The sequence below is a fragment of the Schistocerca serialis genome, chromosome 4, assembly GCF_023864345.2.
Source record: "Schistocerca serialis cubense isolate TAMUIC-IGC-003099 chromosome 4, iqSchSeri2.2, whole genome shotgun sequence".
NCBI classification, from domain to species: Eukaryota; Metazoa; Arthropoda; class Insecta; order Orthoptera; family Acrididae; genus Schistocerca; species Schistocerca serialis.
In genome coordinates, this window is record NC_064641.1 from 675,559,159 (window position 1) to 675,576,766 (window position 17,608).

The window sequence follows — 17,608 nt, forward strand, 5'->3', positions numbered from 1 at the left end:
AAAGTATCCCCAGGGAGCACTTCTTACATACTTACAAACATTTCAGACTTAGTATACCACCACAGTGTGCTCTTGGCACTGAATAAACTCTCTTTCAGATAGGTGAAAATGCTATGGAAGTACAAGAGAATTGTCATAAGGAGACGATACTGTGATTACAGCCCAGAAACTCTGGAGAAATGCCATCAGGAGGAAGGAGATATCACAGAGGAAAGCTGAAAAACTTTTTAATACCACAAGAAGAACCATAATTAATAAACTGAAGTCAAAGGAAGGAATTAATTCATATCCAGGTTTCTCTCAGATTTTTGCTAGTGAAGAAGAAGTGCTGTTTGTAAAATATGTTTTGCAATTGAGTGAATTTGCATTCCCTGTCACTCCAATGGAACTCTGTATGATTGTGGAATCATAACTGTCCAGACAAGGACATATAGTTTCTAGATTCAAAGACAGTTGTTGAGGCCATGAATGGCTCTTGGGTTTCATCAAATGGCACCATGAACTTTCTGTACACTTTGTAACCAACGTTAATAGGAGTAGTGCTGCTGTTGATGAATGTGTTCTCAGTGAATAGATATGTTGAATGTTTGCATGCTGAACTGAAAGATGTACCAGCAAGCAATATACAGAACTTCAATGAAACCAATCTCACTGATGATCTGTGGGAAAAGAAAGTTCTCACAAAAAGAGGTTCAGAATATTCAGAAAACATTTGTAGCTCTTCCAAGAGTGGCATATCTGTAATGTTTGTTAGCAATGCTGAGGGAGAAATTTTGCCTCCATTCATTGTTTACAAATCAGTAGATTTATGGTCTACATGGACAGAAAATGGTCCAATTGGATGCCTTTAATCACATAGCCCTAGAGAGTGGTTTGACTGTAACACATTTAGTGAGTGGTTCACGAAGTTGATGCTACCAAGATTGAAAAAGCTGGAAGGAAGGAAAGAAGGAAGTAATATGTGATAATTTGTCCTCGCATTAGACATGCTATGTTCTAAAGTTCTATTGTGAGAATAAAATTTCATTCACCTGTCTACCAGCAAACAGTACCCACATTACACAGCCTTTGGATGTTGCTTTCTTTGGGTCCATGAAAGCAGACTGGAGACAGATCCTTACAGAGTGGGAAAGCTGCAAGTAAGGTTTAAAAGACACTGTTTTGCAGAGACAGCACTTTCATTTCTGTTAAAAAGACTAATGGATATAGTTGGCAAAAGCTCAGCAAAAAACCTAATAGCAGGTTTCAGAAAGTGCATCATGCATTCAATCAATGTTGACGAAATTCTTTGTCGTCTTCCTACATGGATTGTGATAAAAGATGCAGTACAAGAATATTTCTTTGAAGCCTTTCAAAATAAGATATCTGAATGGACTACTGGTGTTGCCAGTAACAGCGAAAGAAGGAAGATTGCAGTAGGCCTAGCACAAGGTAAAAGTGTGATAGTGATGCAGAAAAAAGTTATGACGAAATGCAGATGACACAAAGATCAAGAAAGTAGGTCATAAGAAGATTACAAAGCTATCTGAAGATGAGAATTGTCTGAGATCTCAGATTAGGTCACCATCACCTGTAGTGTTTGAAGTGGATGACACTCACTTAATAACCAGGTCGAAGATGAGGGGTCCAGAATGTGGCAAAGTTATTCACACTGTGTGCCAGTATGTGATCTTCAAATACGAAGACGAATATTTTCCTGGATTAATTACTGCACCATTCAGCCTCCAAACTTGATAAGCCGACGTGGTTTTTTCTCCATGCCAGAGCTTGGTAGATATAGAAGTTAATAACTCATGATGTTGACTACTTTGTGTGTTAAATATTTCATTTGTAAAACTGTTTTGGTAATAAAATTTATTTGTGCTTACATGAGTGCTATTTTTCCTGCATTCCTGTGGTCAAACATTGATCCAGAGTTCTGTAATTCTTATTTCTAATGCAACCGCTGTCTTTTCTTTCATTCCTATGGTAAAACATTACTCTGGCCCTCTGTAATCCTTATTTTTACTGTAATTTAGATATCCAGTGCAAGGTATCCCCCGGGCAAGGTGTGTTTGTTCCACTTTTTTAGTAAACAATCTAAAATAGAAATAAATGGTTATCTTAAGATATATGAATACAGATTTCAGACAGTATTAACTATTAAAAATATTTTGAAACACAGAAGCATTAAAGAAATCCAGGTTTGAATCTAATTTCTTTAAAAAATCTGTAAAAAGCAGATCAAAGTAACCCCAGATGACGGTACTACTAACAGTGATTTTGGTCAGTCTTATAATTGAGTCTTTCAGTTGACTGCCTGTAAACTTAACTGCAACAAATAAGAGAAAACTCCTGCTATTGCTGCTGACTAAGAGAGTCTTTGTTATTTCAGATTTAGAAACGTTATTGCTTACAGGGGTCAATACGCAACAGCTCTACGTCTACATATACATCTTTACTCTACAAACCACTGTTCCATTCAAGTATGGAGCATGGGAAGAATGATTGTTTGAATGCCTCTGTTCATGCAGTAATTACTCCCTGTGTGAGCGATATGTGGGAGGTTGTAGTATATCCGTAATCATTTAAAGCTGGTTCTAGAAACTTTGTTAATAGACTTTCTCAGGATAGTTTACATCCTTCCTCAAGAGTCTGTCATTTCAGTTCCTTCGGTATCTCTGTGACAGTCCTCCATGGAGTAACAAGCCTGTGTCTATTCATGCTGCACTTCCCTGTATACATTCAGTATCCCCTGTTAGTCCTACGTGGTAGGGGTCCCACACACTTGAGCAATATTTGAGGATGGGTCGTACGAGTGATTTGTAAGCAATTTCCTTAGTAGAGCAATTGCACTTCCCCAATATTCTACCAATGAACTGAAGTCTATCATCTGGTTTACCCACAATTGAACCTATGTGATCATTCCATTTCATATCACTACAAAGTGTTATACCCAGGTATTTGTGTGAGCTGGCCGATTCTGACAGTGACTCATTGATGTAGTGAACAATTTTACATTTCTGAACATTTAGAGCAAGTTGTCAATCAATGCACCATGTTGAATTCTCACCAAGATCTGACTGAATATTTATGCAGCTTCTCTCAGATAGTACTTCATTATAGATTACTATATCATCTGCAAAAAGCCTGATTTTACTATTAATATTGGCTGCAAGGTCATTAATATACAACATGAACATCAAGGGTCCTATCACACTTCCCTGGAGAAACCCGAAGTTCCTTCTACATTTGACGATGACTCTTCATCCAAGATAACATGGTGTGCCCTCCCTACCAAAACGTCCTCAATTCAGTCACAAATTTCACTTGATACCTCATACGACTGTACTTTTGACAATAAGTGTAGGTGTAGTACTGAGTCGAATACTTCTTGGAAATCTAGAAGCACTGCATGTACCTGATTGTCTTGATCCAAAGCTTTCAATATGTCATGTAAGAAAAGTGCGAGGTGGGTTTCGCATGATCAATGTTTTCGAAAACCATGCTGGTTGGCATTGAGGAGGTCATTTGGTTCAAGATACTTCTTTGTATTTGAGCTCAGAATATATTCTAAAAATCTTCAAGAAAGCAATGTCAAGGATACCGGACAGTATTTTTGTGTATCACTTCTACTGGTCTTGTAGACGGGTGTGACATGTGCTTTTTTCCAAGAACTGGACCCAGTTTTTTGTTTGAGGGAACTACAATAGATTATAGTGAAAAGAGGGGCTAACTCAGCTGCAAATTCAACATAAATTCTGACAGGCATTCCATTGGGGCTTCGAGTTTTGTTCAGTTTTAACGATTTCAGCTGTTTCTCGACAACACCGACACTAATGCTTATTTCATTCATCTTTTCAGTGATACGAGGATTAAATTGGGGCAGTTCTCCTGGGTTTTCCTTTGTAAAGGAACATTTGAAAACAGTTCAGCATTTCAACTTTTGCTTTCCTACCCTTAATTTCAGTACCTGTCCCATTTGCTAGGGACTGGGCGCTAACTGTGGTGCCACTAACAGCCTTTACATAAGACCAGAATTTCTTTGGATTTTGTGAAATCTCATTTGACAATATTCTGCTACGGTAGTCATTGAAGACATCATGCATCACACTCTTTACAGCCAAACATGTTTCATACAGAGTCTCTCTATCTGTGGCCCTACACTTTGTTTTACAGCTATTGTGTGATAATCTCTGTTTCTCTAGAAGTTTCTTTACAGTGACTGTATAGTGGAGGTTCCCTACCATTATGAACTGTTCTACTGGGTATATATATCTATCCAGTGCGTGGTCAACTATTCTTTTAAATTTGAGGCGAATTTCTCTGCATGCTCCTGACTTGTGCTGAAAGCTTCAAGTTCCTCATTTAGGTATGACATTACTGATTTTTTATCTAGTTTACTATATATGTCTTTCTGCTTCTTTTAGTTGTCCTTTGTACTTTTGTAATCATTATTGCCACAACCGCATCACGGTCAGTGATATCAGCTGCGATGTGGACATCCTCAAAGAGGTCAGATCTATATGTTGCCATTAGATCCAAAATATTTCCATCAGGAATGGGGTTCTTAACTACATATTCTAGATAGTTTTTAGAGAAGGCATCTAGTAACATTTTACAGGATGTCTTATCATGCCCACCACAAACAAAATTGTACCCAATTAATTGTTGGATGATTAAATTCTTCACCAATGATTACAATATGACTGGGGAACCTATGTACAAGTGAACTGAGGTTTTCTCTGAAGTTTTTGGTTACATCAGGAGATGGGCCTGGTGGGTGATAGAAGGATCCAATTATCATTTTATTCGCACCCCTGACACTGAATATTGCCCAAATACTCTCACATTCAGCTTCAATTTTTATCTACTGCGACAACTACACCATATCCATTTCCCATTTGCCTATCCCTTTTGGTATACACTTAAATTTTCCTCAAAAATCTTGCTGCTATCAATTTCAGGTTTCAACCAGCTTTCTGTACCTGATAAGTTACAGAATAGTGTAAATATGAATTAGATTCAAAATCTGCTATTTATGTGTCATGTTGGCTGAATGAGCAGGAAGGAAGAAGCACTGCACTTTGGCGAGCTTCAGCAGGAGGAGGGGAAGTCCAGGCTCTGGCAGATACACTCCAGAGAGTCACTCCAATGCTCAGAGTAGAAGACATGTATTGGCCCCAATTTCTGCTCTGCCCCTTGCCTATGAACTCACCAACTGGAATGTGGTCTCTGCAGGTGCAGAATTGGATTTTATGCGTGGGTCAAGCCAAGCACATAAGAGCTGTTTGCGTGTTTCAAACATGAGTGTAGACATCGGCAGGGAGTTTCATATATATTGCTATCTAATTATATGTAACAGAGACATGATAATGGATGATTTTAAGTTTAAAATCTTTATACATTGTAAAGTTTTGTCAGATGCCTTCACTGTTCCCTTACACCACCTGATGGACCACCTAGGGTAACCTGTCTGGATAAGTGTTTGGCTTAGTAAGTAGAATTCCCATGATAACTGAATCATTTTCCAGCAGTGTCTGTCACAATTTATTAAAATGAATAAAAGTTTGTCATATGTATGCAGAGTGAGCTCATTACACACAAGCAGTGGAGTACTCACTTTTACATAATACTGGCAGCATCACATCTGTTTTCATAATTTGCACGTAGCACAACTCAAGCCTCAAGCAGTCTTCACTGCAGAAACCAGAGGTTGAAATTACTATGATGCAGAAGCATTCCATTGTTTTTAAATGATTCAGCACTTTAAATTGACATGTGTACATTACCATGATTCTTGCAAGAGTGCTAGAGTGTCGTTTTGCATACTTATTCAGTCTTTCTTAAACATGTATATCTGTGGTCAACCCAAGAGTTAGTTTGAACATCTGCCAACTTTACTAGACATGGTCCTATTGAACGTGATTTGCTCTTGGCTTCCTCCCACCTTTAAACTGACTTATTCTGTCAGTTATAGAGGACCCCTGGACATGGTGAAGCTTGACATTTTTCACATTAACAAATTATTCTTAGCAGTGAAAGAAGTGACAAACAACAAGAAAAAATTGCAGAATCTACAGGGATCACAGTCAGAACCTTAGGATTTGTAATCTGGCTTTCACCTGCTGAGAATATCTAAAGTAAAATCTAGTTGAGATTGTCCACAATTTCAGGGCTTCTTCACTTTCAATGGTATTGAGTCAAATGCTTTTCGGAAGTCAAGAAATACTGCATATGCCTGATTATCTTAAATGATAGATTTCAATATGTCTTGTGAGAAGAAAGAGAGCTGGATTTTGCATGATGGATATTTTCAGAATCCGTACAGGTTGGGATGGAGGAGGTTGTTCTGTTCTTGTAAAGAAATATAAGTGCAGTGTGATTAACTGTTGTTGAAAGCTTTCAAATTCTGATATGAACATCATGTTAAAAATTTGGATGTTGTTCTCTGGGAAATCCTAATGAATGTCTTTCAGAGTCTATATTATTTGTCAGAACTGAAAAAATATGATCACCAAATATCATGAAGCTTGTGAGATTTTGCAGACCATAATTAAATGTTATCATCAGTAACAGTAGCTATGATTCTCATTGTAGAATGGCTGTGACTAGAAGGGACCTAAACGTAAGAAAATATTAAATGAAGTATTCCACAGAAAACATTTACTAGCTCTTGATTACAGCATGACTAAGTAACATTAATTAAAGAGTAATGAAAGTGAAGAATAAAATACATAGAATGTAAAACTTCAGTATGATTCACTTTATGGGTTTTCTTAAATTTCTTTTATGTACAGCAAGCAACATAGAATATTTACTCCTCCAAAATGTAAGTGACAATTATTATTATTTTTTTATGTAAATTGCAGTTTTAATCTGTAGCAATTTATGTTAACACTTCTTGTAACTTCATCTAGATATAACTTCACCTACACATTTTCATGGTATCTACGAGGTGCATTCAAGTTCTAAGGCCTCCGATTTTTTTCTAATTAATTACTCACCCGAAATAGATGAAACTGGCGTTACTTCTCGATGTAATCGCCCTGCAGACATACACATTTTTCACAATGCTGACGCAATGATTCCATGGCAGTGGCGAAGACTTCTTTAGGAGTCTGTTTTGACCACTGGAAAATTGCTGAGGCAACAGCAGCACGGCTGGTGAATGTGCGGCCACGGAGAGCGTCTTTCATTGTTGGAAAAAGCCAAAAGTCACTAGGAGCCAGGTCAGGTGAGTAGGGAGCATGAGGAATCACTTCAAAGTTGTTATCACGAAGAAACTGTTGCGTAACGTTAGCTCGATGTGCGGGTGCGTTGTCTTGGTGAAACAGCACACGCGCAGCCCTACCCGGACGTTTTTGTTGCAGTGCAGGAAGGAATTTGTTCTTCAAAACATTTTCGTAGGATGCACCTGTTACCGTAGTGCCCTTTGGAACGCAATGGGTAAGGATTACGCCCTCCCTGTCCCAGAACATGGACACCATCATTTTTTCAGCACTGGCGGTTACCCGAAATTTTTTTGGTGGCGGTGAATCTGTGTGCTTCCATTGAGCTGACCGGCACTTTGTTTCTGGATTGAAAAATGGCATCCACGTTTCATCCATTGTCACAACCGACGAAAAGAAAGTCTCATTCATGCTGTCATTGCGCGTCAACATTACTTGGCAACATGCCACACGGGCAGCCATGTGGTCGTCCGTCAGCATTCGTGGCACCCACCTGGATGACACTTTTCGCATTTTCAGGTCGTCACGCAGGATTGTGTGCACAGAACCCACAGAAATGCCAACTCTGGAGGCGATCTGTTCAACAGTCATTCGGCGATCCCCCAAAACAATTCTCTCCACTTTCTCGATCATGTCGTCAGACCGGCTTGTGCGAGCCCGAGGTTGTTTCGGTTTGTTGTCACACGATGTTCTGCCTTCATTAAACAGTCGCACCCACGAACGCACATTCGACACATCCATAACTCCATCACCACATGTCTCCTTCAACTGTCGATGAATTTCAATTGGTTTCACACCACGCAAATTCAGAAAACGAATGATTGCATGCTGTTCAAGTAAGGAAAACGTCGCCATTTTAAGTGTTTAAAACAGTTCTCATTCTCGCCGCTGGCGGTAAAATTCCATCTGCCATACGGTGCTGCCATCTCTGGGGCATATTGACAATGAACGCGGCCTCATTTTAAAACAATGCGCATGTTTCTATCTCTTTCCAGTCCGGAGAAAAAAAATTGGAGGCCTTAGAACTTGAATGCACCTCGTAGAATAACAATAGTAAGGACTTTGAGTGTGATTGTATAAGTGTACAATGCCTGCTTCTTGACAGGTGATTGTGTCACCACATAAACGCATGAGGTATCAGGAAGAGGAGGTGTTTGACACCAGACAGGCACATTTAAAAGTAGAGTGTTGGATATATATTCTGCTATTAGTCGAAGTCCTGCATCAGAAGAACAAGAACATTTAAAAGTAGAAGGTGTCTGTGGTAGCGTACAAGGGCAGGATGATGGGCTGCTAGGTGCAGCACTGGGAGAGGTAAAGCTCGAACAGAAGATGTGAGCCAGATTGATAAAGGCTGTTTGAGGCTGGAGTAGGAACAGGGAAGGGGATTGAGACAGTTGGAGGACAAGGGACAAATGAAGACTGAGGCCAGGCAGGCTATGGGAACAAAGGATATGTTTCAGAAAAGCTGTTATTGAAGGTACAGATCCAGATGGCATGGGGCATGAAGCAGCCATTGAAATTAAGCACATCACATTGTGTGGCATACTTGGCAGCTGAATAGTCCAACTGTATCGTCTTCACAGTTTGGTGAAGGCCATTCATGCAGACAGACAACTTGTTAGCGTTTACAGCCACTTACAAAGAGGTGAAAAAGTCATGGATAGCAATATGCATTTATGCAGATGGCAGCAGTATTGTGTATAGAAGGTGCAATGGTGGAGCTATCATTTGTACTCAGGTGATTCTTGTGAAAAGGTTTCTGACATGATTATTGCCACACTATGGGAATTAACACAGACTTTGAATGTAGAATGGTAGTTGGAGCTAGATGCAAGGGACATTTCATTTTGGAAATAATTAGAGAATTCTTTACTCTGAGATCCACAGTTTCAAGAGTGTGCTGAGAGTACCAAATTTCAGCCATTACCTCTCACCACATGCAGCCTTCGCTTAATGACTGAGAACATGGCATTTGCTTAGTGCTGTCAGTGCTAACAGTCAAGCAACACAGTGTGAAATAGGAGCAGAAAGCAATGTGGGTTGTACAACGAATGTATCTGTTAGGGTAATGCAGCAAAATTTTTCATTAATGGGCTATGGCATCAGATGACCAACATGAGTGGCATTGCTAACAGAATGATATCTCCTGCAGAACATCTCCTGGGCTCTTGACCATATTGTTTGTGTGGTGTCACTGCCAGACACCACACTTGCTAGGTGGTAGCCTTAAAATCGGCCGCGGTCTGGTAGTATACGTCGGACCCGCGTGTCGCCACTATCAATGATTGCAGACCGAGCGCCGCCACACGGCAGGTCTAGAGAGACTTCCTAGCACTCGCCCCAGTTGTACAGCCGACTTTGCTAGCGATGATTCACTGACAAATTACGCTCTCATTTGCCGAGACGATAGTTAGCATAGCCTTCAGCTACGTCATTTGCTACGACCCAGCAAGGCGCCATTATCAATTGCTATTTATCTTGTGATGCATGTACCGTCAGACCGATGTTCACCAATTGTGGATTAAAGTTAAGTATTCCAGCAGCTACGTACGTTATTGGCTATATTAATTACCTTGTCCAGTTCCAGACCTCACGCCAGCCTGCGTGAGCTTAAACGCGTGCCTTTCGGCTTTCACCTCGTAGTGGCTTGGCTGTCTTGCCAAGTCACAACAAATGACGACGAGGATTTTGCTTATTGATACAGCCTAATTTACTTGTGTCATGGCTTCGCCACAATCTCCAGATGTACTGTCCGAATTTTATCGCTTACAGAATCAGCAGACGCAGGCCCTACTGGATGCCCTTGGACAGCTCGTCCAGGGTCAACGTGCAATGCAAAACGATGCGGCGGCCGCCGCTCCACTGCTCCCGCAGCCACAACACGTAGTTGCACCACCTTTTCGTCCTTTTGATGCTGCACTGGAAAGCTGGATGGAGTGGTCACGCCAATTTGGATTCCATCTCGCCGCCTACAGAATTCAAGGTAATGAGCGGCAGCCTTTTCTCCTTTCCGCCGTAGGCGTCCAGATGTACCGTGTGATAGTGAAATTATTTCCCCGACGCGACGTAGCAACTCTGTCCTACGACGAAATTTTGTCTGCATTAGATGCGTATTTCAAAGAATCAGTCAATGTAGTTGCGAAAAGGTATACCTTCTTTCGTACAAAACGTACAGCCTGTCAAACTAATCGGGAGTGGGTTGCAACTTTGCAAGGCCTTACTAGGGATTGTGCTTTTGAGTGTCAATGTGGACTCCCTTATTCAGATACTATGGTACGTGATGCAATTGCACAGAACGTTTCTGATGTTCATATACGAGAACAGATTTTGAAACTAGTCAATTCCTCCCTTCAACAAGTGATAGACATATTGGATCGGCAGGACACACTTGACTTTGCTCAGGAATCATTTGAAACTTCGCCACCCATGTGTCAGGTTAACCGGCGCGCCGGGCGCGTTGCACGGAACAGTAAACAGCTCTCGCGCCCGTCTGCGCAGCTGCCGCCAAGCTCTCCGCCAAGTGTGCCGTGCAAGCAAGCAAATGCAGTGCTAAAATCATGCCCGCGGTGTGCTACTAGGCATTCGCGTGAGAATTGCCCGTCACGCCAGGCTATTTGCTTTTTCTGTAATAAAAAAGGACATGTTGAAAGTGTTGCCGGAAAAAGCTCCGATCGGACACTCACAACCATTCCAGGCTCTTTGCTTCGCGCCGGAATCGGAGTCGAACCCAGAATACTCAGGCTCATGAACCTTTGCCCACGGAAATTCATGTAGTTCATTCCACTCCGCCCAGTGCCACACTCTCTAACAGTGACTGTGGTCGTCCGACAAATAGTGTGCGTCGACATTGACGGAAATCCCGTCAAGTCGCAAGTGATTCTGTACCAGTGTCAGTTCACGTTGCACGAGACAGTCGTCAGCAGGACAATAAACTTTTTGTAGACTTGGACATTAATGGCAAAGTCATGCCGTTCCAGCTCGATACTGGTGCTGCAGTTTCACTGATCAATCAAGACACGTACAAACAGCTGGGCACACCTCCGTTGCGTGCCGCAAATGTTAAGCTCAGTAGCTATTCCGGTCAGCATATCCCTGTGATAGGACAGTGCAGCCCTCTTGCAACATACAAGGGACAAACAAAACTTGTGTCATTTTACGTCCTTCGATCTTCTTCTGCAGTGAACTTGTTTGGTTTCGATTTATTTCAGTTGTTTAACTTGTCTATAGTCAATCAGGTCCTATCAGTGAACCAGACTGTGCCTTCAGACAGTGTTTCTCGTCTATGTGAAGAGTTTGCAGACATTTTTGCACCAGGCCTTGGTTGCGCTAAGAACTATAAAGCACATTTGGAATTGAAAGTCAACGTGCAACCGAAATTTTTCAGAGTGCGCAATGTTCCCCACGCATTGCGTGATGAGGTCACAAGAACGTTAAACGATTTGGAATCACAAGGTGTGATTGAACGTGTGCAGGCTTCTCTCTGGGCATCACCCTTAGTAATTTTGCAAAAACCTTCCGGAAAATTGAGACTTTGCGTGGACTTCAAGGCAACAGTGAATCCACAAGTAGTGATTGCAACTTTTCCTTTACCCCGCCCGGAAGGTCTTTTTGACAAACTGTGCCCGGGTAAATATTTTTCGAAGTTGGACCTCGCAGATGCGTACTTGCAAATACCGGTGGACGAAGCATCCCAGCGCGTCTTGGTGGTTAACACGCATCTTGGTTTGTATCGATTCAAACGACTGCCATTCGGGTGTGCATCCCCCCCTGCATTGTTTCAGCAATATCTACAAATTGTTTGTGCGTTGGTCCCTACTGCAGCAAACTATCTGGACGATATTGTGATCTCTGGAAAGACGGAAGAAGAACATTTAGCCAATCTCAGAACATTATTTCAGGTCTTGCGACAAAATGGTCTTCGCTTGCGGAAGGTCAAATGTGTGTTTTTTGCTCGTGACTTACCCCATCTGGGACATGTACTCAATGCCCAAGGCATACATCCCAGTCCAGAGCACCTCCGTGCCATACAAGACTTGCCTTCGCCGCAGAATTTGAATCAGCTACAGAGTGTGCTGGGAAAAATAAATTATTACCATAAATATGTGCGCCACGCCTCTTCCATTTCAGCTCCGCTTCATCACTTACGCCGTAAAGGTGTTCCGTTCGTCTGGATGACGGAATGCGAACATGCCTTTCGCCAGTTGAAATCGGCGTTGCTTTCCAATACTTGCCTTACGCCATTCGTTTCCTGGAAGCCCCTTTTGTTGATGGTGGATGCATTGGATTTCGGGATCAGTGCTGTGCTTGCGCACAAGGATGGATTGCGTGATCGCCCTATTGCCTTTGCGTCCAAATTACTCTCGTCTGCGCAAAGAAATTATTCACAGATCGAGAAAGAAGCATTGGCTCTCGTATTTGGTGTTACTAAGTTTCATGATTTCTTGTATGGTCGTCACTTTACCATCATCACAGACCACAAACCTTTGACATCGCTTTTCCATCTGACCAAGCCTGTACCTCCACGTACAGCGCAGAAATTCATTCACTGGTCAATTTTCCTCTCGCAGTACCGCTACGATATCTTGTATCGGTCCACTGTTAAGCACGGAAACGCCGATGCGTTGTTCCATTTGCCTGTTGCTGAGGGTAGAGCATTCGATTCCTCCGAACTTGCTTGCATGTTCATTGATTCGGAAACCGATGATGTGGTCGAATCGTTTCCGATTGATTTTCATCGTGTAGCTACAGCCACAGCTGCAGACCCTGTCCTTGCTACCGTTCTGTGTTTTGTTGCTACGCAATTGCCCTTGTCAAAGTCACGGATCGAGGATCCGTTGGTTCGCCGATTTTTTGCTTACAAGGAGAGACTTTTTGTATGACGTGGTGTTTTGTTGTTGCGTTCCGATAATGATCAGTCCAGGGTCGTGGTCCCACGTTCGTTACAGTCCTCTGTCTTACGGCTTCTCCACCACGGACATTGGGGTATAGTGCGAACGAAACAACTTGCTCATCAGCACTGTACTTGGTTCGGAATCGATGCTGCGATTACACAAATGTGCTCTTCTTGCATGGCGTGTGCCGAACAACAATCCGCACTACTGCGGAAATTCTTTGCATGGCCAAAAGCCACTTCCCCTTGGCAATGCTTACACATCGATTTTGCTGGTCCATTCTGGAATGCTCGATGGTTGGTTGTTGTCGATTCCTTCAGTAATTTTCCTTTTGTTGTCCGGATGTCTTCCATGACGTCTTCTGCCACCATCCAAGCGTTATCCGCTATCTTTTGCATTGAAGGTCTTCCACAGACTATTGTTTCCGACAATGGCCCACAATTCCTGTCTGCAAAATTTCAGTCATTCTGCAGGGCCAATGGTATTAAACATCTGACGTCCGCGCCGTTTTCGCCACAGTCAAACGGTGCCGCTGAACGTTTGGTCACGACTTTCAAGTCACAGATGTTGAAGTTGAAAGGGTCGCATTCTCGGGAGGACGCGTTATTGATCTTTTTGTCCTCGTATCGCTCTCAGCCCCGAGATGGTCGCTCGCCGGCTGAGTTGCTTCACGGTCACCCTCATCGATGTCTTTGCTACATCCGCCGCATCAGGTTCCTGTGCAGCGGCAGACACCTGCTTTTGCCCCAGGCGACGTTGTATACTATCGCAACTATCGAGGTTCACGGCGTTGGCTCGCAGGGCGCATTCTTCGCTGCCTCGGCCGCGCTATGTATTTGGTTTTGGGGGCCTCTGGTGAGGTGCGCCGGCATCTCAATCAGCTGCGCCTCTGTCGTCGCACGGATTCTTCCGCTCCCCGTCTGCTTTCAGCGACGGTGCCATCCAGTCAGTGCCCTGGGGACCCATCTACTGGCTCGCCTCAGCGCCAGGTGGTACCGACGCTGCCTTCCATTTTGCCCCATGGCGACGCGCTGCCGCCTGTTCTCCCGCCGGCGACGCCCGCAATGGACGCGTTACTGCAACCGCCGGGCGCCTCCAAGGGTCACGCACCGCCAATCGCTTCCCGTGACCCGTTGTCCTCCGCCATGGACTTCTTGCCCGCTCCGGACCATGGGACGTCTTCGCCCGTTGGGTGCCCCGACCCGATGGAGGTCGACCCTTCGGCCCCTCCTGTCTCTCTACGAGTGCATACACTGCATGTTGGCATGCACCCTGGACTAGGTTTTCAGGCGTTTCCTAGCTCCCCTCGGACCGAATGGCAGGGTGCGGGTGGCACAGCCTCGCCTGTTGTTAGGCTCCCCACCTCGTCGCATACGTCAACATGGGGTCCTCCCCACGGCGGGCGGAAGCCTTGTAACACAACCGTACGCCGATTTGCGTGGGAGGAATGTGGTGTCACCGCCAGACACCACACTTGCTAGGTGGTAGCCTTTAAATCGGCCGCGGTCCGGTAGTATACGTCGGACCCGCGTGTCGCCACTATCAGTGATTGCAGACCGAGCACCGCCACATGGCAGGTCTAGAGAGACTTCCTAGCACTCGCCCCAGTTGTACAGCCAACTTTGCTAGCGATGGTTCGCTGACAAATTTCGCTCTCATTTGCCGAGACGATAGTTAGCATAGCCTTCAGCTACGTCATTTGCTACGACCTAGCAAGGCGCCATTATCAATTGCTATTTATCTTGTGATGCATGTACCGTCAGACCGATGTTCACCAATTGTGGATTAAAGTTAAGTATTCCAGCAGCTACGTACGTTATTGGCTATATTAATTACCTTGTCCAGTTCCAGACCTCACGCCAGCCTGCGTGAGCTTAAAAGCGTGCCTTTCAGCTTTCACCTCGTAGTGGCTTGGCTGTCTTGCCAAGTCACAACAGTTTGGACCCTAGATACTAGGAAACCATGGTCCCAATTTCAATTAGTAAGAGCTTATGGTAGGGTTTGAGTGTGGTGCAGACCCCCAAAACCATGGACCCAGGTTGTGAACAAGTCACTGTGCAAGCTGGTGGTGGCTCCATAATGATGTGGGCTGTATTTTGAAATGGACTAGATCCTCTGGTCTAGCTGAACTGTTCATTGACTGGAAATGGCTATGTTCGGCTACATGGAGACCATTTGCAGCCATTCATGGATTTATTGTTCTGAAACAGTGATTGAATTTTTATGGAGGACAATATGCCATGTCACTGGGCCACAACTGTTTGTGACTGGTTGGAAGAACATTATGGACAATTTGAGTGAATGATTTGGCCACCCTTGAACATTTATGGGACATAATCGAGAGGTGAGTTCATGCACAAAATCCTGCACTGGCAACACATTTGCTGTTGTGGATGACTGTAGAGGCAGCATGGCTCAATATTCAACCTCTAACGACTTGTTGAGTCCATGCCATGTTGAGTTGCTCTACTGTGCTGTTGAAAAGGAGGTCTGACCTGATAGTATGAGGTATACAATTACTTTTGTTAGGTCAGTGTAGAATGTGACACAGTGATGCCTGGGTGGCAGGAGAATATCACTGTGAGAGAAATGGGAAATGTCTTTCTAATTTCAGGGCATGAAAAGAGGTAGTCTGGCAGAGAACATGATTCTGTTGCTCCTGTCCTGAATGGTACTGAGTCATCAGAGGAGGGGATGCTCCTTTGTAACTGGTCAGTGAGTATTTGAGGAATGATAGGCAACTGTGGAGACAACACACATGAGATAGACAAAGCAGGAATGGTAAATTCTGTAAACAAAGACCTCAGCAAGACCTTTGGTAATGTCAGGAGAACTGCCGGTCACTGTAGATGCAATCACTCTAAGTGTATAGGCAGTATAGAAGGGACTTCCTGGTGTTGAAAGGGTGGCAGCTGTTAAAATGGAGGTGTTGTTGGTAGTTGGTAAGTTTGATGTAGATGGAGATATTGATGGAGCCATCAATGTGGTAGAAGTCAACATCAAAACATGTAATTTGTTGAGCTGAGGAGGACAAGGTGAAGCAAATAGGGGAGAAAGTGTTGAAGCTGCAGAGGAATCTGTATGGGTGTCCTAACCCTTTGTCCAGATCATGCAGACACTCTTAGTCGGTCTGAACCAGTTGAGATATTTAGGATTCTGGGATGCTACAAGGGTTTTCTCTACATGAGCCATGAATGGCTTGGCATAAGATGGCCCACGTCTGTGACCATGGCCATTCCCCAGGTTTGTTTATAGTGTGAGAATGTTTGAGCACGGCAGCCCCATTGTTTCTGTAACATTGTAACACCATGTATGTAACAGAGAAATGAATGCAATGAAGAACTTCCAGGGTGTATTGTACAAAAATGAGCTTTATTTTTCTTTTGTATACCATGCCATGTTTCAACAGGAAGTTGTGATAGAAGATATCATTCCTATACAAACAGAGTGTAAAGCCTAAAGTCACAAAAAATAACCAAACTACAATGGCATTGTTTAAATGTTGTATTCCCACAGTAAGAAATCAACATGTCATGAGGCAATCAAACTCTGCCCTCATGTTTTACGTAACTGATGTAGCTAAGAATTAGATTTATTACTTTTGGCACTTGACTCTGGGAGATTGAAAGTGAAACTTTAATTTTGAAGAGGGAATAAATTTCTTATGTGTTTATTTACTTTTACATATCATTCACGCCTCCTCTGCTTCATTTGTCATGCAATGAGTGTGAAGTAAGTAGCGTTACTATGTCTGCTTAAGAATGTCTTACCTGTCTGTGAACAGTAAAAGCAGGTCCAGGTTTTTTAACATCAAGTCGTTCACGGCGTTTGAAGCCAGCATCTAATTCATCCAGAAGATCATCGAGTTGTTGATCGACATCTACAGCTTCTCCTGCAATAGCATTATGATGTTCTCAGATTGCCTGGTAAGCACTCTTTTTTTATAGTGTATGTGAATTCTTTCAGTTAACACTATTTGTTCAGTTTTCAGTGAAAGGGGAAGTTTGTCATAATTTAGCTAGACCCAGGCAAACCAGATATCAATGATGCATGTGCCAGTACAGTATTGTTATCATTTAGAATGAGAGGCTGTTTCAAATGAAATAACATGAGTGTTCCTCTTGATGATTGTATTGGATTATGTAAGCAAACATTGCTGACTGAGAAGAGATAAAAATTATGTAAAAGAGAGAAATATGGTTCTTTTACATGAAGTATGAGCACAGGTGTTACTAACTGGATTGAAAGGGAAGTATAAATGTTCTGAAGAGTTTGTAGGTAAGTGTCATTATTGTTAGTATTCATGAATTATTGTTTGTGTCATTTCAGTTAATTTAAATGTGGTCTGTAGATGAAGTATTATGTATCAATAAAGAAAATGTTTTTTTTTTTTTTTCCTTTCATCAACTTATTTTTGCCAAATGCGAGAATTGCTACATCCTGTGTTGGCAATACTTCTTCTCTCAGTACCTGACGGTTTTTTGTGTGTTTTAAGCATAAGAA

The 17,608-nt window shown here is 42.9% G+C and overlaps 1 protein-coding gene across 3 annotated transcripts in view; it reads right to left on the reverse strand.

Annotated features, from left to right (window-relative positions):
• The window catches only part of LOC126473156 (receptor-type tyrosine-protein phosphatase N2), a 467,189-nt gene that overhangs the window by 175,027 nt on the left and 274,554 nt on the right, over positions 1 to 17,608 (reverse strand). For all 3 annotated transcript variants that reach the window (XM_050100018.1, XM_050100017.1, XM_050100019.1), the window contains one exon: positions 16,876 to 16,997. In XM_050100018.1, the coding sequence (XP_049955975.1) occupies positions 16,876 to 16,997 (122 nt within the window). The remainder of the gene's footprint in view (positions 1 to 16,875; positions 16,998 to 17,608) is intronic.